This window comes from Xiphophorus hellerii, chromosome 12 (assembly GCF_003331165.1).
Source record: "Xiphophorus hellerii strain 12219 chromosome 12, Xiphophorus_hellerii-4.1, whole genome shotgun sequence".
NCBI classification, from domain to species: domain Eukaryota; kingdom Metazoa; phylum Chordata; class Actinopteri; order Cyprinodontiformes; family Poeciliidae; genus Xiphophorus; species Xiphophorus hellerii.
Genome location: NC_045683.1, coordinates 14869135 through 14896610, shown reverse-complemented (window position 1 = coordinate 14896610; position 27476 = coordinate 14869135). Strand labels below are relative to the sequence as shown.

General features: G+C 36.5%; 3 protein-coding genes across 8 annotated transcripts; all 3 read left to right on the top strand.

Moving 5' to 3' along the window:
• Nucleotides 1–1134: 1134 nt before the first annotated feature.
• Nucleotides 1135–10177, top strand: LOC116729928 (G-protein coupled receptor-associated protein LMBRD2B-like). Of its 2 annotated transcripts, none has more exons than XM_032578821.1 (18): nucleotides 1135–1257; nucleotides 1834–2056; nucleotides 2167–2261; nucleotides 3069–3167; nucleotides 3327–3494; nucleotides 3606–3816; nucleotides 3939–4013; nucleotides 4141–4245; nucleotides 4343–4523; nucleotides 4986–5167; nucleotides 5287–5420; nucleotides 5624–5729; nucleotides 5874–5971; nucleotides 6794–6897; nucleotides 8196–8242; nucleotides 8375–8477; nucleotides 9517–9598; nucleotides 9724–10177. In XM_032578821.1, exons 2-18 carry the CDS (start codon nucleotides 1883–1885, stop codon nucleotides 9785–9787), a joined length of 2028 nt encoding a protein of 675 aa, XP_032434712.1. In that variant the 5' UTR covers nucleotides 1135–1257; nucleotides 1834–1882; the 3' UTR covers nucleotides 9788–10177. The 2 variants fall into 2 exon arrangements, with proteins under 2 accessions (XP_032434712.1, XP_032434713.1); XM_032578822.1 differs by having other exon boundaries at nucleotides 1139–1257; nucleotides 1831–2056.
• A 798-nt stretch (nucleotides 10178–10975) lies between these two features.
• golm1 (golgi membrane protein 1) lies at nucleotides 10976–22540 on the top strand. 5 transcript variants are annotated; one of them, XM_032578826.1, is made up of 11 exons: nucleotides 10976–11161; nucleotides 12869–13003; nucleotides 13743–13910; nucleotides 14052–14106; nucleotides 14217–14319; nucleotides 15562–15685; nucleotides 16878–17043; nucleotides 17235–17447; nucleotides 17533–17667; nucleotides 17773–17871; nucleotides 19368–22540. In XM_032578826.1, exons 2-10 carry the CDS (start codon nucleotides 12875–12877, stop codon nucleotides 17868–17870), a joined length of 1191 nt encoding a protein of 396 aa, XP_032434717.1. In that variant the 5' UTR covers nucleotides 10976–11161; nucleotides 12869–12874; the 3' UTR covers nucleotide 17871; nucleotides 19368–22540. The 5 variants fall into 5 exon arrangements, with proteins under 5 accessions (XP_032434717.1, XP_032434716.1, XP_032434718.1 ...); XM_032578825.1 differs by having other exon boundaries at nucleotides 17530–17667; XM_032578827.1 differs by having other exon boundaries at nucleotides 10977–11161; nucleotides 17274–17447; nucleotides 17527–17667.
• A 1363-nt stretch (nucleotides 22541–23903) lies between these two features.
• On the top strand, nucleotides 23904–27136 carry LOC116729931 (trypsin-like). Its single transcript, XM_032578829.1, has 5 exons — nucleotides 23904–25730; nucleotides 25850–26012; nucleotides 26148–26428; nucleotides 26515–26651; nucleotides 26755–27136. The coding sequence occupies exons 1-5, from the start codon at nucleotides 25595–25597 to the stop codon at nucleotides 26899–26901; spliced, it is 864 nt and encodes a 287-aa protein (XP_032434720.1). The 5' UTR covers nucleotides 23904–25594; the 3' UTR covers nucleotides 26902–27136.
• Nucleotides 27137–27476: the final 340 nt, after the last annotated feature.

The following is a 27476-nucleotide window of genomic DNA, read 5'->3' as shown; positions in this document are numbered from 1 at the left end:
ATGGAACTACTGGGGTATATTCTAGAGGACTGGACAGAATCTCTGGACATTTTTGGATCAGTTTGGCTGGAAACATTGGGTATTTCCAGAACAGTGGAAGACTGGACTCACTCTCTAAATCTTGCAGAACTTCTGGTCCTGGATGTGCTCTGCCACATGGATCTTTTGCTGGAACACCATGCAGTTTGTTTTAACATACTGGGCCCACTCTACTGCAGACGATCCATGCCTGTGGCTTTTGCTCCAGTCCTGAAACAGACTCAAGATGTTTTTCTTTCAGTTTCTTTTTCTGTATGTTTGAAGTTTACTGGCTGGAAATCATTTAAACTGAGAGGTACGCTCTCCACTTTGTAACCAAAAACGAAAAAGAAGACATGGATAAGATATGAATAAAAGTACATGATCTATTTTGTTATAATTCTGTTTCCCATGTAATCTGCTGCTGTATTTGAATGAGCTGCATGTTTACTTGGTAGCTTTGATCCTTAAAAATTGGGGACAATTTTGTATTGAGAAAATTCAAGTCATATGTTAAAAATAAATTGTCATAATAGAAAAATATCTGGGAACATGATCTCAGTCCCTTCAATAAATGTGTTTTTAACATTATTTAATATACAGCAAAGTATTTTTCATGTTTTCATTCATGAATGTACCAGAACAGATCCATTATTGGTCTTTTTCTACTTACTTTTTGATAAAACTCAAACTTTTTGATAAAACTTGAAAAATTTGCATCCAATCATTATTAGTTTTATTTATTTGTTTATTTCAAACAGACAAAAGTAAAAGCAATAAATAAATAAATAAATAAATAAATAAAACTGATCTGTTCGAAAAGGAGCAGGTACAATATACAAAATCTTCTGATTTTCTGTCCCTCTCACACTCATCAACTTGTAAACATTTAAATCTCCAAACACCATATAAACTTAAATTATTTCCACATTACATGAAACTTAAATCTCACATTCTCATCTTTAAATGTACAATTATTTATACACTTTTTATATCATCAATTGGATTTTTGGTCTTTAAAACATTTTACGTTTGTAATGTTTGGAATTCAATTCGTCAGCGAACGAATCCTACAATACCCACAATTCCTTGCGTGTTGCGCAGACATACGTTGGAGTGCCTAAAATACGTACGTTACGCAACGTGGTTCCAAAGGTTTCGTTTAACAGTTGGAGTTGGAAGGGGAAGAAACGGAATATAACTGTTAGTTAACTTTACCCAGACAAGGTATCTTCAAAGGTAAGGTTTAGCTTTCTAAAGGCATTTTTAGACCGCTTGAGAGTTTATTGTTCATGAAGTCCAATGTTAGCACAGTGACTAAATAAAACAAATACCGGTATGTCATCTAGTTAGCTTTGTAAACACTTTAAAAACAACAGCAACAACAACACGTTAAAAGTAACGGTAAAACTTAAGGGTTGTAGCGTGTTTTTTTCCGTATCCATATCAGTTTCTAAGGTACAAAGCATGTTACTTAATCATTACAAAGTATCATTATTTCTGGTATCCTTTTCCCCACGTTTTTATGTTTACTGTTAGATTCAGCATTAGAACTTTGTTATGTTGGCATCAAAAAAATCTCCCTGCATTTTTACCTTCCCCCTCTTTTGTTAAATTTTACACATCTCCAATTTCTGCATTGTTTCTTTCTCATTTTTGGCTACCCTCTTCTCCTTAACTCATCCCAGCCCTTATGTCCTGAGTAATGACATTAGGCTGTTTAGCCTTCCTCTCCTGCAGATAAGGGCTGATATCCATCCTGTAATAATGAGTTCCTGTCTTATTTCCTTCTCTCTGTCTCTTCGTTCCCAGCAGACTGACTGTCATCATGACGTTTTCACATATGATTTGATTATTTATCGGCATGTCTGCTGCTGGATTGTGTGCTGTGGTTGTTGTGGTTTTCCTCCTGGCCTTCTACCTTCTCCATCGTTATGGAGACTTGAGGAAACAGCATCGTCTCGTCCTCTTAGGGACGCTTCTGTCTTGGTACCTCTGCTTCCTCATCGTTTTCATCCTCCCACTTGATGTCAGCACGGTAGGGGTTCATGTTTGCCTACAACTTTTACATTTATTAACAAGCATTTTTCATTGTTTGGGTACTTTGAATGTGTTTGTGTCATTATATTTCCGTTGCTCTTTTCTTAGACCATCTACAACCAGTGCATTCATGACAATTCAAACTACACGCCCTCTCAAACCCAAGGTGAACTTTCTGATTCAGCTCCTTTCCAGCCTTCAAGGTAAACTCAATTGTTGTAGTATTTCTCACATTGATCATCATCCCATTTCTTTTCAGGTTGGGGTCAGAATGATCCTTCAATTGGTGGTTCCTCCAACATAATAACTTGTTATTTTTTAGTTAAACACAACATTTAGTAAAAAAAAAAAAAATGTAGGGGAACCACATAGTCAGCCTCAGTAAAAAGCGTTTTTGCCCATGTTAAACTTTTTAAATTATCTACAATGTACAATTGGTACAATACTATTAACTTCTTCTGATTTTGGGAATGTTAACCAAAAATGTGTATTAAATCCCTAATTACTTGAAGTCAAAATTGAAATTCTAACAAGCTTTTTATTTGAGATGCACTGATCAGAAACTTGAGGCCTTTTTCTAATACAATATTTTTGTAATCCTTTGACCAGCTGATACAAATTTTTGATTGTTCCAATTTTTATTTAGTAACTAAAGTGTATTATTAGGACATGTAAGAACAGCAAATAGCCAGGGTCTATCATGCTGTAAGTCGTTCGATTCCAAGTTAATTTTCTCCCCTCCAATTGGTGTCAACACTGTAGAGCTGGATGCCATTCTGCAATATATGTTTTATTCACACAACGTTTTCCAAACTAAGCCATGACTCTTACGTAGAGTGTCCTTTTTCTTTTGTACTGATAAAGTTTTTGTATTTTGAGGTTTCAGCTAAATTAAAATATAGCACTTTAAGGAACCCACAACTCACAATTCCAAATCCAAGCTTACAAAGCTGTTGTGAGCATTTTTAACTTTGTTATATCTGACTTTGTGTGTGTTTGCTTACTTTCAGTGTAGCAAATGTGTGTGTGAAGCCCTGGAGTTACATCCCTGATCATGTCTTGCCAGTGTTTTGGAGGGTTGTCTATTGGACGTCCCAGTTTCTTACATGGTGAATTCCTTTAATCATCCAGGACCCTAAAATAGACTGAGACTTTAGTATATTATTACACTTTTTAATGAAGTCCAGAGAAAAATAAATATATATGTATTTATAAATATTTAATATATTTATGTGTTTACTCTGTTACCTCTATGCATGACTGCTCAGGCTGCTGTTGCCCTTCATGCAGTCCTATGCACGTTCTGGAGCTTTCTCCATTGTTGGGAAGGTTAAAACAGCTCTTATAGAAAATGCAATTTATTATGGCACCTACCTCCTCATCTTCATCTGCCTGCTGATCTATGTCTCTGCTCATCTAAAGCTGAGGCTCACATGGTATGTCAGTATTGTTTAAATTCATCAAGGAAAAACAAAACATTTGGAAAATGTATCATATGTTGCATACATTGATCTGAGCTCTTGTTTTATATTGTAAAAAATATCCAGGACAGAACTCCAGACCATCGGTATCACAGCTGCTAACACATGGGGCCTGTTCCTTTTGGTGCTGTTGCTTGGCTACGGCTTGGTGGAGATCCCACGATCTTATTGGTTCTCATCTTCAAACAGTTTCTTACTGGCCAAGACATACTTTAAAGTAGCGAAACTGGCAACGGAGAAAGCTTCAGCAGAGGAGGACTTAGCAGATGTTATGGAGGTGAGAGTTTTTAGATAATATGTATCATTTAAATCAGAACACAATTTTTTACCTTGCTGTTAGTTTGATCTGTTTGTTTTTTTGTTTTTGTAACTATTAAAAAACTTTATTTCTGTTTTCAGGAAGTTGCAGACCTCAATGAGTCTGTAAGGTTCAACCACAGCCTCAGGAAATGTGTAGACACTATTATGACAAAGGTAGGAATTGCATAAAGGCCATTGTTTACTAAGCAGAGCCAATTTTTCTTTCTTTCACAAAATGCATGTATGCATTTTAACATTGCTTGATGCTAACACTCTGAAATAACCTGTATGTGAATTACAGTGTCCTATTCGCTACCAGCAAGAGATGGGAAGAAACCTGGAAAGCTCTCATTGTGAAGGTGCTTCTATTCCTACCAAAAGTGGCCTAATCAAACTTCATGAAAAAGTATCTATCTTCTCCTTATTTGTAGTGTTGATTTCTCAAAAAGCTGTGTGTGTGAAGGATGGTTAAGTAAAGTTGTACTTGTTTGTGTTCAATTTAGGTAATTTCTGCAGTGCAGAGGCACAACCAGACTCAAGTTCAGTGGTCCCTCTTGTTGGATAAGGCGTTTCATCTGGAAGATATTGCTAAAAGTCAGAGCACTCCAGTACGAGTCATCACCAAAACCTTCTCTCCAAACCATCTTGGCTGGGTCCGCAGGTTTATCTACACTCCTACTGTAGGTGGGTTTATTCAGGGAGAAAATCTTCAATTTGCAGTTGAAGTAAATCGCCTAATGTTTAAATTTTTCAGCAGTGGTAATGTGTATTGCTGCTGAATGTATTGGCAATTTTTTAGAGAAACTTCATTTGCTTGCGTGCTTTTTAAGGTTCTCCTCCACTGCAGCTTTCTCAATTGCTTGTTTTGCACATGCGATAACACCATATCTAAACAACCTCATTGGCTAAATAACCTATGTCCCAAGCATAGATACTTTGGAAAAAATACGACGCGACACGGCAAAACCAGGAACAAAACGTCAGATACATTAAATCGAAGTTCAGCTTTTGTCACAAACCAGAGTCACGCATACTGTAAAGTTTGTCTGATAGTCATTTTGAATCCACAGTTTTTGATATTTGTAATTTAGAGATTTTTCCCCCTTGTTTCTGTTCATAACCTGTACTTCTGTTTGTCATTCTCAGAGTGGTACTGGGAGTGTGCTTTCAGAAAGACTTTCTGCAGGCTGCTGGCGGTTCTCCTTTCTCTCCTTTCTGTAGCAGTCGTCTGGTCTGAGTGTACCTTCTTCAGTGCACAGCCTATCCTTTCTCTGTTTGCTGTCTTTGTCCAGAAAGCTGAACAACATTACAATTACATTTTAATTGAGGTAGACTTCTTTTTTTATTTCCTAATCCAGAAATTGTCATTGTGAAGTAGGCATTTTTTTAATATGATTCTAATAATCCCACTATCTTTTTCAATGACCTTTATCTTTTTCTCCACCAGATGGTGTGCTTTGTCAGTATCCTCTTCATGTGTGTGTGCGTGTATTCCACGGTGTTCAGGATACGGGTCTTTAACTACTATCATCTGGTGCCACATCACCAAACTGACGCTTACAGCCTGCTATTCAGCGGCATGTATGTCCATCTGTTAGAATGCTTGATATTTGTTTTTTCGATCATTTCTTATAGAAAGTTTTCATATGATGCATTTTCATGTTGTGTTATTGAGATTTACATAAACGATCGGAAAAATTTAAATCTTAAGATCAAGCACATTTGGAATGGGTCATTCTAGAAGACTAACAGATTAGGTGAAGTCTCAGTTTTTCTTTACTTAGGTTGTTTTGTCGTCTGACTCCTCCACTGTGTCTCAACTTTCTGGGCCTGATTCATTTGGACTCTGCCATCTCACACCAGGACAGAATACAGACATCCTACACCTCTGTGAGTTCATATACTGTACAGCCTCATTCAAATTACCAAATACTTCACAAGTTGATCAACTTTAGGACACCAGCTTAGAAATGTTTTTTATCTTTGTGTTAAATCTAAATGTAGTACCTTGTTTTGTCTTCTTGTCTCTCTCAGATTATGGGCTCTATGCGGCTGCTGCCTGTGATATCTGATGGATTCTACATCTATTATCCCATGTTGGTGGTGCTGCTTTGCATTGCAACTATTTACAAGTAAAGTAACCTTTCGGAATTACTGTATATAATGATGTGGAATGTTATTGTATAATGTTGATGTGTTGTAGATGTTTAAGTATTGCTGAGGACCGTAATTTCCGGACTACAAGCCTCTGCTTTTTTTCACACTGAAATGCAGCTAACATAAGGCTATTAATCAACGGGTTTCAAAAGTGAAACCGGTTGTGGGGCGATGGTGGGGACGGTGGTAGGAGTTTGCTTTGTAATCAATGGGTTGCCAGTTCGAGCCCCTGCTCGGTCCATCTCCATCATTGGGTCTTTGCGCAAAACATTTCACCCAAGTTGCCTGCTGGTGATGGTAAGAGGGCCTGATGATGGAAGACTAAAATACTAAAACAGTGCAGAAAATCTAGGTTATCGACTGCAACTTGTCCTTCTGTTCACTGATTGGCCTGGTTGAAATTCAAACGGAGAAATAAAGGTCAATGGGAGAAATCCTAGAGAGCATTCTTGAAGGGAGATGAGAACTGAGTGGAATTGCATTGGAAGGCCAGGTTAGTTTGAGGGGTAAAACGTTTAAATTTCCTCTAGATTTTGGACCTCAAATAAACAATATCAGGCATCACATTATAAATCCAGAATCACCTTTATGCCACTAAGAATGTTTCATATCACTAACAATTTTCTTAGTTTTTCTGTGATTTGATTTATATCACTGTCTAATCTAAATGCTCTCTTTCATGTGTTCTAGTTAGTAACTTTTCCTCTGATAACACTTATTTGGTTACAATTTGCTTACTTGTAGTACAAATAGAATGCTTGGCAATAGCATGTAATTGTGTTTCTTTGTTTTTATAGGTTGGGCTCTCGCTTCTTGAACCTCCTAGGTTTCTATCAGTTCATCACTGACAATGAATTTACCTCTGAACTGGTAGATGAAGGCAAGGAGCTAGTAAGAAGAGGTATTTTTTTTCTTATTGGCTCTGTCACTTGCTGCAGCATTTTTTGATCAAATTATGTTTAGTGTAAAATAATCTTGAGGTTTTGGTATTCATATTTTAATGTGTCTTAATGCTGCCATGTCCTGTATTGCACATTTTATAATTATCAAAATATCACTGTATGCAATTCGCATATCGTCAAGTACTGCCTGGATTACAACAAATATTTGCAATTTATTTAAATACCATCATTAAGGGTCTGTATACCACCAATGTATTTGGTGACGCTTCTTTTTAAAGACAACATAAAAATGTTTTAAAAAGGAAAGCGGCGGTAAGGGATCAAGTCACTATACAACTACAACTAAGCTGACGGCACCCAAAAGCATATTTTCAGAAAAACATTGACGAGATAGAAATAATGACTAATTTGTTTTCTACAAACTGTAAAGTCTGCTCTCTATCAAGTGTCTATGTTTGATGTTAATGTAAAGCAGAAAGAAATTAATAATTAATTTCAATTATTTGTTTATTTATTTCAAGTCATGTCGTCATTGCCACATTCACCAGCATTATTGCATGTTTTTCTAATATTGTGTACCCATGGTTTTTATTAGAAAAGCTATTTTGGCTGTTTGTGCTCTCAAAATTAGCACAAATACTGTTACGTTGAAGATAATATAGTCAGGTTTTTGGTTTAATTCCCTATTTGCTTATTCTTTATGGCTCAAAACTCATGGCTTGTGGGTTTTCTTCTCTTGCAGTGTGCTTATAAAGTTTTAAATATACACACGCTGTTCCAAAGGATAAAATCAAAAGTTCTTTAAGTTATTCTTTAATAAAAGATAACAATCCTCCTATGCATAAATTGTATTTAAACGGCAATGGCTATTTGAATTTGCAAAAGTCAAATAGAAGTATCAAAGTTCAATAATGTTAATTGAAATAATGTATATTTAGCATGTAATATTTCAGTCCTGATTTGACTAGTCCAAATAAAGTAGATATTGAAATAGTTACCGTCTAGATGTCCAGAAGGCCAAAAGGTTGTGAAATAGTTATTTTACTAAATGCCGAATCAGAAGCCAACGCTGGCATTGTGGTGTTTTTATGACTTACAATTAAATCCAAATCAAGTTTTAAATTGACATTTTCTTTGAAATGTTCATAATATTTTAAAAGTTTTACAAAAATCTAAACATTTGAGACTGAATTAGGAACTGTTCAATTACCATCTTGTTACATCCATTACATCCTTTCAAAAGGAAGAAAATCTTGTTCATGAGTTAAACTGTATGATTAATATTGTTCATTTCTAGAAAGAAGAATAAGGCAAAGAGCAGAGGATGGACAAAATCGAAGATGGGTAATGCATTCTTTTTATTTATTTTTTTATTGTCCAATACATCCTCTTTGTAATTTTGTTTCTACTATGTTAGTTCATGGATTCTGTTTGTTTGTATAAAGTGTTCTCAGGCTGTTTTGGCTTCTACTTTAGGCTTGGAGGGAGCGATACAGAGTCCAGGCGACCTCGGAGCGAAGCAGAGCCGATTATAGTGAGCTGGACGAGAACACTCCTGAAACAGAGATGAGGAAAAGTGGTAGGTAATAAGGACGAAGAAAAACTCAACAGCAAATATGAAGAATACTTCATATTTGCGGCAGTTTGTACTTCTTGTGGTCCCAACAACTAATGTAGTGGGTAATACAGGCATTAACTTTAAAATAAATTATCATGTTAAAAAATGCATTTATTTGGGAGCGTGCTGTGGTGGCGCAGGGTGTTAGCACGCCCCACGTTTGGAGGCCTTAGTCCTCGACGCGGACGTCGCGGGTTCGACTCCCGGTCCCGACAACCTTTGCCGCATGTCTTCCCCCCTCTCCTCACCCTCCTTCCTGTCTGCCTACTGTCGAAAAAATACGAGCCACTAGCGCTGCAAAAAAAAGGAAAAAAAAAGCATTTATTTCAATAAGTCAATTCACTGAGTGAAACACACAGACTAATGTTATTTGGCATTTACAGACAATAAAAACATGACATTTTAAGAATATAATGTTACATCAGACCATCAAAAAATTAAAGTGTGTGTGTACGTGCTTAACGTTTATTGTCGGGTGTGGCAGTGGCACAGGGGTGAGGTGTGCAGGTTCGAGTCCCGGCCTGATGAACTTTGCCGAATGTCTTCCCTTTCTTACACAATCCCCCTTTATTGTTTACTCACTGATAAATAAAGGCCACAAGAGCCAAGACAATCTTTTCAAAACATACTGTTAATCTGACAAATGTGTCTTGTCGGAACATGTATTTTGATTTATGAAACATGTCTATAAATGTTTAGTCAAACTTTCTGTGAATTTTGTATAGTTTGCTGAACAATAACTTGTGTAAAGCCTGACTGTTGCCCTGTACAGAGGGCAGGAATGTTACCATTGAAACATATAGTAATATAGATGCTTCAAAGCAGTTTTGGAAGGCATCGTTTAAAACTCCAAAGTACATTTGAACTTTGCTTATTTAGCAAAGATTTTTATTTTATCACTGCCTGTATACTTTAGTCCTCTGACTTTAAAGGACATTAAGATCACTTTCATCCCTCAGCAGTATTCTTTTTATAAGCATGTCCTTCTTCATGATTGCAGTCAACAGAAGCAATGGAAATATAGAACAGCACACAGGTTTACTGCAGGATAACTCCAGTGATGACAGTTTCCCAAATAGAAGGTATTACTTTAACTAAACTAAGAATGTTAAATTAAGAATGTAATTTTTAATATTGTTTTCCAAAAGAACTTAATTTCCAAATTTTCGAGTGTCACTAATTTTGTGTTTTTGTGTTAATTCCACAGATCCGCGGCTGGACAGTATCTGTCTTTCTCACCTTCTCTGAAAGGCTTGTTTGACGATGTGTAATCAAATCAGGCTCTCTCAGAGAATCAAAAAGCCAATAAATCATTTAAGTTACTAAGAATTTCTATGTTTCTTTAAAAAAAAATTTGAATGCAAAGGATTGATTCTGTGGAATAGAACGTGTTGCATGTATGTAATAGATTTTTACAGTTTATAGATAAAACTGAAGCTATTTAAACAGCTGGTTTCTTGTTAAAAGAGGTTGGCAACAGACCGGGGTATATTTATCCACAGTATTTGGCATTTTATTTTAACCAGCCCTTTTTAAAATGTATATTTTTGTAAATTCTTCTGAATTAGTTTTACAAGTATTTTTAATAAACCTCTGTATATTATGAGTACGTCTTCACCTGTAACAGAATATATGAATCAGTTTCTAAACCTTAACCTGTTTCATGTTGTAGATTTTCTTTTTTGATTTTTTTGTAAGTATTGTATTCTCAAATGAAGTCACATGACTTTATCTAAAACTATTATTTATGTTATTTTTTGCTTTAAATTTGACTTCTTAAAATCAGATGCGTTTTATTTAGATGTTTTTATCTTATTTTATGTGTTATATTTAATGTATCATAAATTACCTTGGTAATAAATGAAAGGGGCGACAGTGAAATTTAGATAAAACATCTGAGGTAAGGTGGTACTTTATTTTCTTTAACTATTGTAATTACCTATGGGGTGAATATAAAAGTAGATAGGTATAGATACTTCTAGGGAATTTGAAAACGGAATATGCCTAAGTAACTACATATTTTTATAAAATGAAAATCATTAAACGTTTTAAAATTAGGTCGTTTAATTTCCTTTTTAATGTATTAAGGATATTAATTATATGAAATAGATATTTCCAATTTAATATATCTAAACAAAATAATAAAGGAAAGATAAAGAATAAAAGAAAAACGATATATTTTACAGTTTATTAAAACAGTAGCAGGTTGCACGTGCTGCATTTTCGTCCTCTCTGTAGAATACGGTATTCCGTAATCTCCTTTAATGAAACTGTAATAAAAAAATTCAAATATACAGCACTAAAATATCCTGATTTCCATAACAGAATGTCAATTAGCGTTTTATCTATGCAAATTTGGTTATACAGATATAATATATCGTTGTTTTGTTTTTGCTACTTCAATAAGGCAAATGTCTCACGGCCCATAGATGCATCACCACTGACTGTTCCTCTCCGTACCACACAGACGTCGCTCTTTACAGGCTCGGCTGTTTGTATGGCAGTAATGGATTCTAGTGAGCCACCGAATATTGTAGCTTTGCAAATTTTCTGAAAGAGCAATCTTCTTCTTAAATATATCACAGATTGTCACTTTTTAAAACCAGATATTCTAAAGTACTTTTTTTTCCTGACGTTCATATCTGGTAAGTAAATAGTTTTCGAATTATCTTAACGCCAACATGGAACAATCTTTGTTGCTAACAGTGTTAGCTCTAGCTTCTGATACACTGGTTGCTGTTGTAAGTAAATTGACAGCTCGTGTTTAGCTGTGCTTTTCTTATAATAGTTTGTATTATTTAGATTTAGTTGACTCATCTATCTAACATTAACACATTCTACATTGTTATTGTTCTCGACGTTGATTCCGATCGACGATAAAACGGAAGCCTTTTTTTTAATGCTCTACAATGCTAACCGTTATTACCGTTGGAGAAATATCTCCCCTTTTAATAAACCCATAAGCACGTTTTTAAACTGGCTTTATTTCATAAGGGTATAGTGTTGCAGGGATGTACATATGTTCTGTTTGTGCAAGTTGCATTTTTTGTTGCAGGGATATACATATGTTCTGTTTGTGCAAGTTGCATTTTTTTCTTCAGACGAATCTCTATTTTTTGAGGAACATATCTGGCTATGTAGAAACACCAACAGTTGACGTTTTAAGTGAAATCAGCATGGTGTAATACCTTTTACTCAACTTCTTCATTTGTTTATTTGCCTTATCATTTACATTAAGAAAGCACTAGGAAGGAGAGTTTCGATTTTACATAGCCTTTCAAAAATTTGCATACCTCTACAACATAATAACATTTTGTCACGTTTCAAATCTAGGCTTTATATATTTTAATGGGATTTAATGCGATAGATCATCATAAAGTAGCACATTGTGATGGACTGGCGACCTGTCCAGGGTATACCTCGCCTCTAGCACGAAATGTATCGCTGGAGATACAAGGGTGTAAGAAAATGTATGGATTATAACATCCAATCCTCCCACTTTAGAGTTCAGAGATACTTGAGAAGAGGGACAAAACAGGTCCTATGGATAAAGCACAAAATGTGAATAAAATATACACAAAATGAATTTTTGTCAAATATCTGACTAAACTAACCTGGGCCATGTGAGCACAACAATGTATGTTTTCCTGGTGTTTGCTGAATATTTTTTATTTTAAACTTTGTAGTAGGTGGATGGTGTCTTTAAAATCCTTTGTCCTCGAGCAAAACTCAATACATTATAATAGTTTAAAACAATTAAAGGAACACTAAGATAATATATTATGACAATTAAGTATAAGTATTCAAATAAATCATTATAAAAGTATCAATACATTTAATTAAAAATCATTTTTATATATTTTCCAGCTCAATTAAAATTTGTCCCAAGTTTTTGTCAGACATAAAAAGAACGTTAAAAAAAACAGGCATGGTGATGACAAAGTTCTGGGTCAGGTCCATTAAGAATTTAATTTTTTTTTTTTAAATTGCAACTGGGAGCCTGTACCTTAGCACCTTTACATTTCCAAAACATATTTGTACACATAAGCTTGAGGAATAATAAAAAAAAAATTTGGGAAAATTTAAACCAATTTTGTCCCAATTCTCAAGAATCACTGAGTTAATTATTTTGATTACTTGGTGCTCTCTGCAACATCTCACCTGTTATCTGCATAGCTGAGTATCTCTAATATCACTTGCTAAACATGTTCTGGTATCTGTGTAGTGAGGTAGAATTTCATGTTTCAGGTCATCTTTTCTTTTGTTGACATGCAATGGGATTACTGTGGCTTTTACCTGGGTGCAATATTAAAAAAAGGGAATTCTGTTGACATTTATTATCTGGTTTGTAGGCCGCCATGGGTGGACTGGGGAATGGTCGTCGTGGAGGAAGAGCCCCTTCTTTAATGATTGCCTCCCTAATTACCTGTATCTTGGTTTTGGGCTTTAAATACTGGGTGTCCAGCTCTCGCAACCTGGAGCTACAGGTAGGAGAACATACACATGTGTTTGTTTGTCTGATGAAAGCTGGGTTTGTATCTTTCTACTACGTGCATAAAGAGAATTCAGATTTAAGTTTTCCATGCTGTGAAATAAGTTTGAAATATGTGCTTGTTGCAGTGGTCGCTTCTTGCTTCATGTGTCTGCCACACCCTGCTGTTTTGTTCACAGTTTTCATGATTTTGATTCGGATTGTAAAGACAAGTAGTTTGCACTGACTGGTACAACAAACACCTGTTTCCAACAGGAAAGATTCTTGTAGTTTATGTGTACAAGGTATATGGAAACATTGAAATACAAAATCTTATTTCCTATAATTAGATAATCTGTTTTTGTTCTTTTAATTGAAAATCCTTCTTAGTGCACAATTTGCTTGGTTTTTTAGTGCATTTTAACATTTGTATGTGCGGTTACATATCTTCCCTTTGTGATGAAGGTCAAGCATCCTCTTGACTAAACGGTGCCAGGGCAGAAAGCCTTCACAGGAAAGAACTAGATGAGGCCATGAGACCCTATAAAATATTTTGTTGCATTGCCTAAATTCTTTGTTGATTGCTCTGTGGCTTCGGGAAATATAAGAAGCTAACATCTCTTGTGTTGTCCTATTTCCTCTCTTGGATAAATACTGTCACTATCAGATGTGTCGTCTTGTTGTCAAAACGTGAGATGAGCACAAAGGGGTGATATGAGCTGATCCAGAATCTGTCACTGTGTGTTTGAACAAAGACCAAGCTGTATGAGCTGGAAGGACAGGTGCGACGAGGAGCGGCTGAGCGAGGCGTAGCAGAGATGAAGAAGAATGAGTTTCAGGAGCAGATTCAGAAACAGGTGCAAGAGATCAATCACATGGAAAGCCTTCGCAGGAAACAACTAGAAGATGTCAGCCAAGAGAAGGTAAACTCCATGACCACTTAGCCTTGGACTTGTAATAACAATCTAATGGTTAAACAGTTAAAATAAATAGTTCTACAAGATTTGGAGACTCCTCTCGTTTGCGGCTGTTAAAATTAATGCTATTTTTGGTTTTGCCTGCAGGCTAAATTGCAGCAAAATATTTCCTCCAGCACCAAAACCATAGAGGAACTCAAAGGTAGCTGTTAAAATGTAACTTCTGGTTCTCAGAAAGAGAAGTGTAAAGCTGAGGTAATCATGTCAGTGTGAAGCTAACTTATCTTACACTGTGTTTTGTCTGCTCTGCAGGTCAGCTGAATCAGATGAACAATGACTTGGGGAAGCTTCAGAAAGAGCTGCAGCGTTGCCAGGCCACCCCAAACATCCTCAACAATAAGCTCACTGTTGACATGTAAGGAGTTTGTTAGAAGTTCTTAAAACAATATGCTTATTATTAGCTTGATTCATAATTCATTTATTTTTAAAAGACACAACTATACTTCTGAACTTTTTCACAATTAGTTACACAAATCATAATTAATTACAACCACAAACTTCAATAGATTTTCTTGGGATTTTATGCAAGTTACCAGTGCAAGTAAGTAAATAATGGCTTTTGTTCTGCTCCCTGTTCTCTGATACCCCTAAATGGAATCACTTGCAACCAATTGAATCCAAAAATTACAATAGTATTAAATCATCTGTGTTTAATTTAATATCTGTATAAATCCATCTGTTCTGTGAAGGCTTTAGAGATATGTTAGAGAACATTAGTGAACAAGCAGCTTCATGAGGACCAAGAAATAAAGCCGTGGAGTCGTTTAAGGCAAAATTATAAGAACATCGAAGCTATGGACGTCTTAACAGAGCACTGTTCAATCCATTGTGAAAAAAAAGAGAGTTTGTGTGACAACCAGTGACGTGCGGTGAGGTTTATAGTTGGTGAGGCATTGACTTAATCATAATCAGATTTACAAATATAGACTCCCTGCATGTTATTGTTTACATAATGAAATTTCACGCATGCACATTTATTTCCTTATTAATTTAAACTCTGAGGATTCTGCTTCGCTTCCACCTCTGCTCCACAATCTGCTCAGCTTGAATGTGGCACCATGTGCCATGATGTCAAGCTGCGCAGCTGACATCAGCACAATAATTTAGCACAAAGTAATTTTCTTTCCCACAGGCGCAACCTTTTTTTTTAAAATATATATTTGTGAGGTTAGAGGAGAAGCATGTCTCTAAACATGTAAAAAATATTCAGATGATGTTGGTAATGTCCAAGTGTCCAACATGTTTTCACAAAGACTGCATCTTCTGATTGTAGACTATCATTTCTAGTTTACTACAATTTCAACAGTAAATGCGCAGATATCTTGGGTAACGTAACATGAGACAGAGGACTAGCAGAGGCTATTGTAAAGCGTTAGCTTGTGCAAAATAACAAATTTTGAAAACATGTCATGGGATTTCCACTTCAAAATTATGCACAGTTTTTTGGGGGAGCATTTACATAAAATCCTTAAAAAATACATTGAAGTTTGTGTTTTCAGTGTGACAAATTATGGAAAAAGCTTTATATCGATACTTTGGTGATTGACTGTAAAGTTGATGGTTAACATGAATCTGTTGGATTGCACTTTTCTTGCAGAGCTCACTGTCAGTCTCAGGTTCTGTCCCAAAAGAAGCTGTGTGACGAGAAAATGGCTGCTGTTAAACTTGAAGTTCAGAAGAATGTTCAGAAAGCTGTTCCGCCTGAAGGTGCTCCCACACAGGTAACCTGTTTGACTGTATGTACAGGAATGTGTCCCTCATAAGTAAAATGATCAAAAGTCTTTAGCTTTGGAATTAGGGTCAGGAAAAAGGTGACTAAGCCCCTTTTAAGCCCGGTCTGGCTTAAAAGCAGGGCTGATCGTTTTTGCATTAGCACTTCCAGCCCTGTACCACCCTGCTCCCTGGAACCCCAAGAGCTGCGGTTCCAATCGGACCGGCTTTGGAGTTAGTTGTTGATTGGTTCATTGGCTGCGAGGGCGGGACAAAGACTAGATTTCTGGGTCAGAGGAGCATTAGAATTTCTCAATGTCTGTCATTTCAATATGCTGCATCAATAAATTCCCGGCATAATCTATTCTGACCCTACACTGGGATTACAATCACCTCTTCAGCCAAAGATTTTAATGGTAAATGTAAATAACATTTCTCCAACTGAACCGATCAGAAGTCAGCAAGGCTGTGAACGAGGGGATTTCCACATCTGGCTTTGCTCCAGCGGAGAAATCCCACAAGCAGCAGCGATAGTTCAGCTGGCCTCGAGTCCAGCTCAGAGACGACATTCAGATGAGATTTTTTTTTTCATTAAATTTAAATCTGAGGTAAATGTGTCCCTTAGCTCCCTCGCTCATGAGCACATTCAGAAAGAGCGGGATGGGAGACCCAAGAAGGAAACTGTTCTGCGGTCGTTGGAGAGATCGCCTCGGTAGCTTCAGCAAGAATTCGATTTAAGTGACGTTCCCGCTCAATGCAAAACGGCCAGGGCTATAGGACCAATAGTACCGGGTCAAACGGAGTTGGGCTGAGCTGGGCCAGGCCGGACCCTGCAGTGCAAAAAGGGCTTAATAAGCCACTAAAATTAGAAATACTCCTGTGATTCAGGAATAGTTATTGTTTATATGTGCTGATGAACAATGTTTTGTTTATTTAGTGAAAACTCTGAAACAGTTTCAGTGTCCTTGCACAATCACAGTGACACAAAAATGTCTCATTTTCTTTTTCTACTCAGTGTTGGCCTCGGTAGGCGGTTAGATGCATATTTAGAAATGTTGTTGCGCAATATATATATTAGTCCAATCATATCGAAAAGAATAGGGGTGGAGGCGAAACACTTTCCGCTTTGTGGGTTCTTCTGCTTGAGTCTTTTGTTTCAGCTTTGATGCAAGTAAGAATAGTTTTTGACACTTTCCCCATCAGCAGAAAAACACAGAGGCTGGAGAACAGAAAGAAGAGCCAATAGCAAAGGCCGCTCCCACAGAGGCTGAAGCAGCAGCAGCTGCTGTGAGCCAGAAACCAAACATCCCTCAGAGCAAAGGAAGTAAAGCTTCCGTGCTGCTCAACAACTACGTCAACATTGACAAAGGTAAAAAAAAAAACCAAAACAAGAATGCAGAGTAATTCATGAGTTATTTTAGGTAAATGTAAAAACAACCCAACATTATTATTTTTGAAGCTCATTTATTAACATTAAACATACAATTGTTGATATTTAGATTTTAAATAATTCTTGGTTGTCATTAAAACTGTCATTGGAAAAAACAATTTCACTTCCAGAGTTGTCAGAACAACCTCTGATAGATGATCTTTCTAAAGCCGACTCCCAGACCGTTCCATTGGCCGCTTCAGAGACCCAGAAGAAACTGGAGCAGAAAGAGGGAAAAGGAAAAACTTCTGAGACAACGACCAGAAAAGGTTTGACAAGCCATCTGATGGACGATAAAGACATAGAGGTGATCGACGTTCATGAGGAAGGTGCCCAAACTGAAGGTGAATTGAAGACGGTATATAGAAACGGTTTTCTGTCTGTCTGTGTCAGTGACATTATTCTAAACAGCAGTTCTTATAGAAGCAGATCCGGGAGTGCAGGACATCCTAAATGGTCAAGAAAAGGCAGAGGAGACAGCTAACGGTCAAAGGCCTGAGGAACCAGATGAATATGACGCAGACGAGCAAATTGTTGATGGAGTCGATTTGGAGAAACAGAGAAGTAAGACAGCCAAAAATATGCTAAACATGTTTCTTTTCATTTTGTTCTGTTTATATGTAGTTGCAGAATTATTTTTTTTTACTCCTACTTCTGTATTTTTGACAGATAAAAACACAGAGGAGGAAATGGCTGACTACAATGGCGACGATGAGAATGAAGGAGAGTATGAAGCTGACAAACAAGCTGCACTTGCTCAAAACTGAGGTACATGCTGGAATTTATACTCAGGGGTTTATTTGGTTTCTTATTAAACTATAGTAACACAGTACACGTTGAACACAGTAATTGTAGCAAATAAGTAAATCAATAAGTAAACCTGTCCTATATAGTCATTACAGATAGATACACATTTTAAACATTTGCTTCTGTTGATTTTGATAGATATGAAAACCCAAAATTTACATTCTTAAAAATTATAATTTTGCGTAAGGCCAAGGAAGCCGATCTTCAATCTTCTAAAAAGTATGTCCATGTATGGAACAGTATGTGCCCTTAGTTGGTGCCCTTTTTGCAGAAATAATGTAACTGCATCAGTGTGGCGTGACATGCTCTGGTCCAGGGGTCACCAACATTTTTGAGACTGGGAGCTACTTCACGGGTACAGCGTAACAAAAGGGCTACTTGTTTGATACAGCCTTTATAACAATAATATATATATACGTATATATGATTACATGCTGCCTTATCATATTAATGTTAGGCACTACTCACAATAGTTATCAGTAATGATTTACCATGGCGGATATAGTTAATTGCTATTATGTGATCAGAAGTTCTTAGTTCACAGAGTTTCAAGTTTGATTCCCTTTTGGAACTTTCCTGTGTGATTCTAAATTGCCCACAAGTGACTGACAGTACAGATTGTTGCAGTAACGCCTGCAGCTGCACGACTGTACGCACTGAGTACCTTGAAAATTTCCTTTAAATAAAAAAAGAAAAGAATAGTTATTGTATGTTTTATTATCTAACCCTCTTTACTATTAGCAAAATTGTGGAGAAAAAAATATATATGTTGTGTCAAAAGATATTGTACACACATCTGTGTCAGTCAGTGAGGGGTGAGGTGGGGGCACGCCAAAGCCTAAATCTTATTGGTCAGTTTGCTTTTGTTTATTTAAATGCTTGCCGTTTTTCTGTAAGCTAAAAATGAATGAGTGAAGTTTGAACCTGCACTGTATGTTCCAAATATATCGCTATTACAAAACCAGTCTGTTCAAAATTCATATTGCAAAGGGCTGTGGAGTGAACAGTAATTGTTGGTCTATGTAATCCCAGTTTTATGAACTTGTATTTTACATCTCAGGGCAGCAGAGGCTCACACTGCACACAAATGGCATTACCCAAAACACTAGAGGTTTTATATCGCACCAGATTTTGTTGTGGCAAAATTACCAATAATATCGCCTAATATCATGCAGTCCTATTCCACAATAACATTTCCATTTCTGTATTAAATTTATTCTTCTAAAAATCATAATTTTTGAAGAATAAAAATTCTTCTAAAATTTGAGAAGGAAAAAGAATGTGTGTGTGATGAATAAATATATTATTAGTGTTGTATTTTTAATCTAACATTAATAGTATAACACTAATTGAACTAAATTAATTTGTGGATGATACTATTTCAGATGCACCAGCAACATAATGATATGATCACTGTTATTTTGTCTAACTAACAGAATCCTGCTGCTGTTTTGCAGAGACACAATAGAGGAAGAATCCTCCAAACCTCCCCTTTCAGAGAACAGGAGATGTTGTGCACCACAGCTCCGCAGCAACCAAGCAAACACAGCAAAAACGCAAACCAGTTTCAGCGTTTTCTTGATCTCGTTTAGATGATCAGATGATCGATCGTCGTTCCTCATTCGAGGATATGTCATCTGTTTCCTTTCTTTTTCTTTTTTTAAATTTGTTTTAGTGAATGTCAGACATGACTGAAGACATCTCATAGCTTGACACCATTTGGACCACGTCGATGTAGATTAAAATGACAAGTATTTTATGATGTGTTGACAGGTCTTAAGGTCATTTGATAGCAACTGTGAATTCAGATATCAACTTACCGCTGTTGGGCTTCAGGGTGTGACATACTGAGATGAGCTTCAAGATCTGAGTGCTTGCTGTGACACACATCAGCCACCAGAGAGCGTTGTTACCTTTCTCATTATTGCATTTTTAACAAGCGTTCACCCTTCTCCTGTATAGTTTCTTAGAAATTTTTTTATATTTGAGTTCCTGTAGTTTCCTGCTATATTTTTCTCATAAAAAATGTGGTATTGTAGTTTAGTTTAATTATTGATCATTCCTAAAAATAAATAAAAAAACATACACACAAACATAATTAGAGTTTATAGATGATTCAAACATTTTGTTTGAAGCATGATTTTATTGCAGCACATTTATATTCGGTAATTAATTCTACATCATTGTTGAAATATTCAGGCACTTCATTGGGAGCAGGCTTTTCCTTCTGAGCTGTATTTTCCACAGAGCATCATGTGGGTTACGGTTTGCATCTTTGTGTATTTGAACTAGGACAAGGAGATGCTGGAAGTGCTCTTCTGCAGACCCTAAATGTTGCTGCTTCAGGCTGCATCTGCTTTTGTTGACTAGTTGTGTGTCAACATCTTACTCTGCTGACTCTGTGGAGGTCGAATGTGGAAAGATGGTGAAATTACTCGGTGTGCTCACAGTCTGCTGCATCCTCTGTGTCAGTATCCGGCAGGGACTTCAAAGAATTGCTGTATTGTAATTGTACACATTTACACAGAGCAGGAACATCAAATTGTGCATTGTGGCTCCTCAGAGCCAGTAGAAGTGAACTGCAACTCTGAGATGTGCTCGTGCATTACACAGTGAAGCTACACTGAGCTGGAAACTGGGTGAGTGCAAATATAAGCTACTGGTAGTTGTACATGTCAAAAGTAACAAAAAGTAGATCTGAATTTATTGAAGGAAAATTGGTTGCCTTGTGATTTATCCAGGACGAGATGTATGTTATTTACTCAGTGTCTCTCTAATATAGATGTAGTGAAGTAGATTTTAATTTCCAGAATGTTTTATCATCAGTTGTCTGGTCCAAGATTACATAATCTAGAAGTTGGAAATGACCTTCCTAGAATGTTTTTTGCATATCTGAATGATTTCCCTGCTGTATGTTGTGACTTTTATATTATTTTATAAGTGCAGATGTTACGCAGCTGAGTGGCTGAGATGACAAATGTTGGAATATCATTAGTCACCGATCATGAGATCCTGTTTTCTTTATTCTTTATTATTAGTGTGAATGCTGTAGGCATTCACACTATTGAGTTCCACTTTTCTGGTTGCTCCGTAAATTTTGCCATGCTTCTTCTCCTGTATACTTTTTGTTATTTTCACCATTCAACTTTTATACTATTCAGCTTGCTCTCCTAATACCGGCTATGTCTCTTGGTATTCATAACCTTTATACTTTTTATAATATTCAGCTTTTTATGAATTTTTCACCCCATTGGGAAACCTCCCCATCCTGTGGCAGAATTCAGAATTACAATATAAAATCTCCGTTGCGTTTCACAGTGGATGTTTTAGATCCTGCCTATTAATGGCAATCAATCATCCAGTTTCAGGGCTGTCATGGAGGACACAAGGCAGTGGCCATTTTGAAGTTGGGCAGTTAAACAGCTTTTGTGCTGTTTAACACTTGGGAATAATTTGAGCTTTTGACATTGTTTTTTTCGTGCTGCATGTGGCATGTTTTTTGTAGTCACCGTGCTAAACGATGCCTCCAAATCAATGTTAATATCTCAGGAACCATAAAAGGTATGGATTTCATTCACCCACCGTTTCATACAAGAAACTTGGCATGCTTGTTCACTGATCCTTCCAGATACTAATGGTGAAAGAATCATGTCGATAGCCCTTATAGTTTCCGAGATAGAGGGGATAGTTTGGGATCAAATTAAGGCGATTTTCAACCTTCTTCAAATTGGCCATCATGTTTGACACAACTTTGTGCCTTTAATATTATATTTTGAAAAAAGTGAATATGACAGGAATGTTCCCTTATTCCTTCTGATAAAAATTGTGGTTGAGTGAAATCCATACCTTTTATAGTTCCTGAGATATCAACATTTGTTTGCAGGCATTATTTTGCATTGTTTTGCCAGGCGAAAGCCTCTGACTGTTTGCTCCTCATGTTCGTCACTTCCTCCTCCTCCTGCACGTTGGAGTGGAAGTGCCACTCTTCCATGTCTGCCTCTCTTCCTGTGTAGGTCAACATGCTAGTGGTAGCCTAGATGCTATCATTAGTATTTTAGCTAGTTTTAGCTTTTTTAGCTAATTTTGGCTTTTACATGGGTTTTTCACACTGCATGAACTATTTCTTACCTTTTTGCAGTTGGCTTCAAACGCTTTTGCCATTTTCACCAAACACATTCAGCATTCACACTTGCATTTTCATGGGAAATGCATACTTTCTAGTTACATATTAAAATACAGGCCAAAACTCCAAAAATGTTGTAAATGTAAATAAAACTCACTTTCTGTAATCTAAACTTTATGCAGTGTTTTTGAACTCATACAAACTTCTTAATCTTCAAATTTTGTTATTTTTCTTTTATCTTTCATTATGCTGAATTATAAGATCTGACACAAAACCCTAGCAAATTGTGGAGATCTGTTAATTCATTAAGCAGCTTTGTTTATTTTCATAATCCAAAGGAAGAAGTTGCCACAGTTTAAAGGAAAATGTCAAACAGTTTAGGTGGAATCACAAAGTGACGTACCTGCTAATAAGCAGAGAGCCTGTAATGTAATAATTTTACCAGAATTATTTAAAGTTCAATTTCAGCCTTGATGGAAAACTGCCAATGAAAATCCTCGAGTACAAGATTGTTTCTGTTTTCTTTCTGCTTTTACATATTTTACTGTTGTCTGTTAATGTAAAGTTTAGACAGTTTAATTGTGATGTTCAAATACTTTATCTGTGTTAAAAAATTACCGTATTTTCCGCATTATAAGGCGCACCTTCAATGAATGGCCTGTTTTAAAACTTTTTTCATGTATAAGGTGCACCGCATTATAAGGCGCATAGAATAGACGCTACAGTAGAGGCTGGGGTTACATTATGCATCCATTAGATGGAACTGCGCTAAAGGGAATGTCAACAAAATAGTCAGATAGGTCAGTCAAACTTTATTAATAGATTACAAACCAGCGTTCTGAAAACTCTGTTCATTCCCAAAATGAATAAACAGCTGTTGCTTCCTCCACTTCCGCACCATTGATTCGTTCATGTTAAATTCTCTCGCTGCTGCTCTATTCCCGTGTTCTACTGCGTGACTGATCGCCTTGAGTTTAAACTTTGCGTCGTAAGCGTGTCTCTTAATAGGAGCCATTTTGGGGTCTTTACACAAACACACAAATGGAAATGAAACGGCACGCTTCGCGCAGTCATATATCCCAGCATGCACCGCGCGCTTCTTCTTCTACGGGGGAAAATTAAGTTGGCGGCTGCTTACCGTAGTTGTGAGACCTGTTGTGGTTTAATATTGGTCCATATATAAGACGCACCGGATATAAGACGCGTCGGCTTTTGAGAAAATTGAAGGTTTTTAGGTTAGGTTAAACTTTATTAATCCCATAGGGAAATTGAGGTTATGTGTTGCTCACACATTAATTCACATCCACACAGCATTAAAATCGTACAGCTGGAGACATCTATAAAAGGTACAAGAATATAATAAATAAATACATTACCACTAAAAAGAGGTCTAGTAAAAGTGCTTAAATATGTTAAAATACTAGTTACCCCGTCTCCCTCCTTTTCCCCTCCCACAGATAGCAGCATTATAAACCCTAATGGCCCGTGGGACAAAGGAGTTTTTAATCCTCTCAGTTGAACAACCCAGTGAGAGGAACCTGTCACTGAAGGAGCTCCTCTGGTTGGAGAAAACAGTGTACAGAGGATGGCTAGTGTTCTCCAGGACTAGACTGAGTTTAGACAGTGTCCTCTGTTCCACCACCAGGTGCGCCTTATAGTGCGGAAAATACGGTAATAAAAAAGAGAAACTTTTCTAAAATGCAAATGTGCTAACCTTAAAAGAAAATATGTTTTTTATTTTTTGTTTTGCTTGATTTGATTTGTTGCCTTGACTTTATTTTACTTCTAAAATGAAAGATTTAAATAATCATGTTGTTTTGTTTGCAATAGAGTTGAATAAAAAATGTTTTATTAGTATTGCTATTTGTGCCATTTCTTGTAACCAAAAGTGATATTTTTCCTTCCATCATTCTACAATTGTTGCCTCGTTTCTATTTTGACTAGCGAATATGTTCTTGTAACCTTTTGAGGTCTTTCTGCTGATAGCGTGGCTTCAGAAAAGCATCTTCTAATTTAAGCAACAAACATAGTTAACCATATGCCTTCACTGATTACCCAACATTTGATCATTAGGTTAGAAGTTTTGCCATTTTAGTTGATATGTCTTCTATTAGAAGGGCAGTTTTCAGTTTTCTTCCACACATATATATATATATATATATTTTCCCCCATCATTTTAGTTTAACTTTGCTTTTCATTCACACTAGATTGTTCTTCTGAATGATGTCTGGAGAAAAAAAAACAACATTTTATTTAGATTGTCAGAGAGGAATGCACAATAACTAGCAAATGCAACATGTTTTGCCATCAGAATGCCTGAACTCACTTACCTTTTAAACCACAGGACTTTGCTTGAACAAAATTTCAACGTATAATGGCAATGTGAAAGCACACAATCCATTTGGTCATAAAACGTTTGAATACTTATCTATGTGTGCTTTCAGATAAAAATGTACCACAGTATTTAAATAATACAGTTATCTCAAATGCAAAGCAAGGTGTACAAAGAAAATTTGTTAGGTCATTTTTTTGTTCTCAGTTTAAAATATTCAAGATCAGCAAGTGGGACTATAAACTGAAAGCATACTTCTTTTCAGTCTACAGGGATTTTCTTTAGCATTATTTAACTGTACTGACAGCCATAAATTGTCAGCGAGGCTTTTTGCTCTTGATTTTATTCATCTGTGAAAATTTTACATTTAATTTAGCTTGGAATGGAGTGATCTTCATCTGATTCACATTATAAGTAAACAACAACTCTCCCAGTAGTTGTATTTTCCATAAACTCTGATCCTCCATTGGCCAGATGCAACTTTTTAAATGTAGCAATAAATTTAGGCTAGAGGGATAAAGTGTGAACTTTATGCTGCTGTATGAATAATAGGTTTACTGAACTCTGGAAACTTTCACACATACAGTTCTCTGCAAAAAAAAAAAATACTATGTCATACAGTAACTCTTACTTGATACATATGAAAAGTAGGTTTAACTTTTGCTTTAAGACTATTTTGAAAAGATATGTTTAATCTGACAAACCTAATCAGAAAATATATTTTAATTAATTGCATATGACTATGTATTAAAATTTCTTGAACGTATGTAACACTTCTTTGTTCATCTCAGGTGCAGTAGGATGAGTTCATGACAGACACATTCAGGTTCACTGTATTCATTCTGACAAAAGAGGAAATCAAGTTGGTGGTTAATATCAACAGTAGCGGATGACGACAGGAAGAGGGGATGAGCAGTCATACATTTTAAGAATAAATGCGTTTTGACAAACTTCACATCTATAATAATGACATAAAACCTTGTTGCACATTAATGTTCCACAACAATATGACAAAATTTACTGTGACCTTTACAGGAACTTCTTTTAGAACGAGGTTGTCCTCATTTGTTTCTTGTTGCTAAAACGTTGCTACCGTCCAGTAGCAACCATTTATTTAAGACATCCATTCCTCCGTTTATCTTCTGTGCTGTTCAGTTCATTTGACTGATGCACCATGATAAAACAGGTTTGAGGGGAACTTGTAATTGGCTGCCTAACTAGACTAGCCTATGGCAAAAAAAAAAAAAGTCCCCCAAAATCTGATAAGGCCTATAAAAGACAGAGCATCAGTCAGACACCAGAGGTCATCCACATCAAGAAGAACCAGGATGGAGCATTGCTTTGTATTCCTTTTGCTGGTTGCAGGTGAGTTTTTTTCCTTCTCCAGCTACTTGGACCTTGGCTGAAAGTTGTTCGGTAAACATTCTGCTTTGTGTGTTTTATACTTGCAGCATGCTGAATGGCTGTTGTTACTTCCTTTTCAGGTGTTGCATCAAACACTATTGAGAAGAGGATTCTTGGGAGTGCATCCTGTGGCAAGAATCGGCAGTACCATGTCCAGATAGAGTCCGCTCAGGGCGGAAAGTCCTGTGGAGGCGCTCTGCTTAACACCCGCTGGGTCATCACAGCTTCTCACTGTGCAGAGCAGTAAGACATCTGCAGTTCTCTTTTGCTTGTACTTTTCTTTACTTTTTTGAATTACTGACTTTGCAGCATGTGTTTGATGAGACAGTTTGAGCTGATTCCATCCAGTAATTTCACTACAATTTTGTTGTTTTGCAGGACAGTCAAATTGAAGCTCGGCATAAACAATGACGTGTCCATTTTTACAAAAGCTGTCTCTTGGTTTAAAGGCAACTCCAAAAAACACGAACAAACTATTCTAGCCAAACAGCAGCACACCTTCAAAGATGAAGAAGGAAAAGCCCATGACATTATGCTCATCCAGCTGAGTGAGGACATGTCAGCCAAACTTCCCACCATCAGCCTCCCTTCAGGAGAATGCACAAAGCTAGAGCCAAACACAAAAGTGGAGATTGGAGGAATGGGAGCAAAGGCAAAAGGTAAGAATATAAAAAAACTAGTCATAAATGAAACAATTTATTTTTGGTAAAAGAAAGTGACATTTCAGGACTTTTGTTTTTATCAGGCGGTAAACCGGTTGGTGAGGTAAGATGTGCCTCCACAGTGATCTCTGAGTGTGGAGAGAACGATAAACCTGACAGTAAATACAGCAGCGGTGAATCTACAATCTGTGCCTTCAAACCTGGAGTGGAGTCCTGCTTTGTAAGACAACCATTCTACTGATATAAATATATAATACTTTAGCTTTGTTTTTCTACACCGTTCCACATGTAAAACCATCCTGCCTGTGATTTCTGTGTTACAGGGCGATGCAGGCTCAGCTGTGGAGTACAAAGGACATCTACAAGGAATTGTTGTTAGCCAGCCTGTGGATTCATGTGCTAATTCCATTGTAATGCTGGACATCTGTCAGTACATGGAGTGGATTGGTAAAACAATGAAGGAGAATTGATGAGTACGTTCCAGATATATCTTATTTAATAATTAAAATGACTACCATATTTACCATTTATTTGTGCTTATTAGTCAAACTATAGCCTATCATCTTAGTGTGTATATTTAGATGTGCTTTTCAAATACTTCAAAAGCATGACTTAAGACTATAGTAAAATACAGTACTTTTGTCCAGCCGCCCATTTTACAATCATTCATTTCCATAAATAAAAAAATAGAACTATCAAAACGTCTTGCATTGTCTGCTGTGTGCTATCTGTCTGCTATCTGAACGTTCAAGGTCTCATTTCCATAACTGAAAAACCATTATCATGTTCGAGTTTCACTTCCACTTTTCAAACTAGAGCATCAAACTATTTCTAATATCCAGTGTCACATCATACAATTAATTTCCCCACATTTTTAAATACTAGCTCAGCTCAACCTACCATGGAGCAGAGCAGGATGCCTTGTCTCAAGACCAACACTATAAACATGACCTACAGGTAACGGGGAAAAGGAAAACACTTCCAACACAACACCTGAGTGTTTGAGGTATAGACCTAAGAAAATCTTTAAAAAAAGGAGGTTTTA